This window comes from Sinocyclocheilus anshuiensis, unplaced genomic scaffold (assembly GCF_001515605.1).
Source record: "Sinocyclocheilus anshuiensis isolate Anshui unplaced genomic scaffold, SAMN03320099.WGS_v1.1 scaffold1371, whole genome shotgun sequence".
Lineage (NCBI taxonomy): Eukaryota > Metazoa > Chordata > Actinopteri > Cypriniformes > Cyprinidae > Sinocyclocheilus > Sinocyclocheilus anshuiensis.
Genome location: NW_015539833.1, coordinates 1,698,317 through 1,701,472, shown reverse-complemented (window position 1 = coordinate 1,701,472; position 3,156 = coordinate 1,698,317). Strand labels below are relative to the sequence as shown.

Here is a 3,156-nt window from a genome sequence, read left to right as displayed (position 1 = left end):
CTATCTATCTCTCTCTCTCTCTCTCTCTCTCTCTCTCTCTCTCTCTCTCTCTGTGGAATCCCTTTTTTTAATAGAACTTTCAAAAGAACAAAATATATTTGAAATAGAAATATTTTGTAACACTAAATGTCTTTACTCGCACTTTTGATCAATTTAATGCATCCTTGCTGAATAAAAGTATTAATTTCTCTCAAGAAAAAAAACAACAAAAACTATTGACCTTAAACTTTTGAACTGTATTGTATTATTGTATTCTAATCATTTTAAGTTTTACTATCTTACACTATTTTGCTTCTTAAATGTGCAATGTATTAATCATGTGTTGATATTTTTACTGGACAAGCAGATAAAAATGCTAATGAAAATCGTTATTCATTCATTCATTCATTCATGCAGTGAAGTAGTTCCCTAGGGGGGCATTGCTGAGGGGCATTTCCAAAATGGCAGCAGCTAAACTGCATGAACTGACTTCCCTCAAAAAGGGCTTTGTCTGAACCTCACGAGCTCAGCACAAATTGTGTCCTGACCGTCATTATACAAACTGTTCCTCCTGTCAGTCATCTTTTCCTTTCTCCTCCCACAGTGTAGTTATGATTTTCTGCACAAAGTGGCGTGAAATATCTTAAAAGCAACCCGGTGCACATGCTTGCGCAGAAACGCACAGAGGCGGACCGTTTTTCACGGTCAGCAGTGCCTAAAAGCAAACAGACAGGACTAAACCAGCTTTGGATTTGTCACTATGCAGGGCAGAAACACCCACCCGCTTCCTTCATGTGCTGCTAATGCAGTGTTACAAATTAATATCCAAATAGCATTAGGCTACAATGTGTTAATGGCAGAAAGAGAGAAAGGAGGGGGATTTGGGGATGCATAAGCACGGATTTGGGAATTTCACGCACACAAACACACACACATACAGTATGCTTCTCTTGCACCCATAGCCAGATGACAGTGTTTTGTGATGGTTCAAGGCATGGACTCAACCTAATCTCAACATACTTATCCTCTTCTTTCTTTTCTCTGTTTTTGATGTTTTTAACTGGCTGGTTTAGCAGTTTTATATTTATAACTAGTGCTAATGGTTGGTTTTGGGGCAGATGTTTCAGGCGTTGCACCAGTGGCGGTTCAAGTGTCAGAAGATATGCAAGGCTTATAAGCCAAAATATCTGTGGATTGCTATTGGGCCTTTAATTTGTGTACTATTGGAATTTGATTTCCATATGTTCTGACTTAAATTAGGATTCAGAGGGGGACAATGATGCATTTTTACATAATGAAGCTCTACAGTTTAACATTTGAGAGCAATTAAATTAAGACAGCCATAAATATTAGTATTGAAATGTTATATATATATATATATATATATATATATACTGTATATAATAGTAATATAATATGCTAATATCTTATATGTCAATTATATTGCACGATTTATCCCAATAGTCAAAAGTCTACAGTATATCTGGCAGACTGTTATTACTGTTTGGATTGGATCTAATAGAAATAAGAAATTCAATTTACTGAGGATTCATTATTGCCTCCATGTAATCCCACCCACATATTAAACTGGAAAAAAAAATAATTATGAAGTTCTATTAGCTTACAAAAAGGACAGAATACTTTACAGCAGACTCACTCAGGGACATGACTCATATTTACAGTTATATTCCCCATGCAATATCGTATCTCATAAACAGCAATTATGATTGCGGTGGATTGCAATTGACCCATCAGGATGAGTAAGCCAAACCAATACAATATAGAGTATAAAATATATATTACATATCAAAAGTAATATGACAGGTTCACACAGGAAGTTGAAATACATTCTGAGAGGTAATTAATTTGACTGTTTTCTAAGTAAATAAGCAGCTTCTGTGTCTGATTTCACACATGAAGCAAAGTCACGGCAGGAATGAACTCATGGGCTGAAAACAATGCTTTGTGTCTGAAAACAGATGGGACGGTGTCTGTGTAAGCAGAATGGTGACGTTACCTGCAGCTGTTTTTGGTCGCAGCTGCCAGACTCAGTGATTAAGGAAAGTGTGCTAAAGAGTTGTTGTAATAATTAGACTTGACTCTGCATGTTGTTTTTAGGGAGACTCTATGAGGACAAACATTCAGCTGGATTTTGGAGACGGTACGGCCGTGTCCTACTCCAACCTGAGCTGGACGCAGGAGGGCATCAGGCACGTGTACCGCAGTGCTGGGATCTTCAGAGTAACAGTGCAGGCGGAGAACAGCCTCGGGTTCGACACATCATCCCTCTACCTGCATGTGACATGTAGGTTTCACACATATACACACAAATGAGTTACTACTTCAGTGTTTATTTTTGGTCATGAAGTTGGGAAGTTATTTCAGGTGCATTGTATTACATTCTCCATTTTGCTGAGGTTACATTATATTATAACATTGTAGAATTTTTGTCTTAACTTTTAGTAAAAATATCTAAACATCTTTAATGAATTTATTTGTGTATAGCACTGTATAAGATAATAAGACTTGTTTGTCAGAAAATATATCTTGAATTAGGTTTATTTTTCCTAATTCATTAGTCGGTTACACTTTATATTAAGGTGTCCTTGTTACGGTGTAATTATACATATAAGTACTGAGTAATATTAATTAACTACATGTACTTACTATATGGTTAGGGTTTGGAATTTGGTTTGGCTTAGGGTTACTTGCATGTAATTATGCATAATTAATTGTTATTATAATAGTAAGTACATATAACGTGTAACAAGGACACCTTAAAATAAAGTGTCACCCATTAGTCAATTAGTTCAAGCTTAAATTTCAGTAAATGTTGGTAGATATGTGCATTTTTTTTTTTCAAAAGACACTTTTCAGAAAGAGTATTTATTACGTAAATAATATGCTTTAAAAGAATATACTAAAGTGTGAACTAAATGTAATGTTTTCAGAAACTGAATTGGTTTTATTCATTTCATTGAATTGTTAATTGCAGTTAAATGAAAATGTATTATATTTATATTACATGCAGTTCACTGAACTTGTATATTGCTTTTTTAACCTACTTAAGAATAACTTGTTAACTTAAGTATATATTTATGTAATTTCATAATTACTTTTGTTGCACTGACAAGCATTTAACTAAAATATACTTTGTCATTTCTATTTATATTACTT

General features: G+C 34.4%; 1 protein-coding gene across 1 annotated transcript in view; it reads left to right on the top strand.

The window, feature by feature from the left end:
- LOC107684317 (VPS10 domain-containing receptor SorCS3-like) overlaps positions 1-3,156 on the top strand; it is a 213,526-nt gene that overhangs the window by 183,012 nt on the left and 27,358 nt on the right. The window contains exon 20 of the mRNA XM_016480550.1: positions 2,098-2,284. Within this exon, the coding sequence (XP_016336036.1) occupies positions 2,098-2,284 (187 nt within the window). The remainder of the gene's footprint in view (positions 1-2,097; positions 2,285-3,156) is intronic.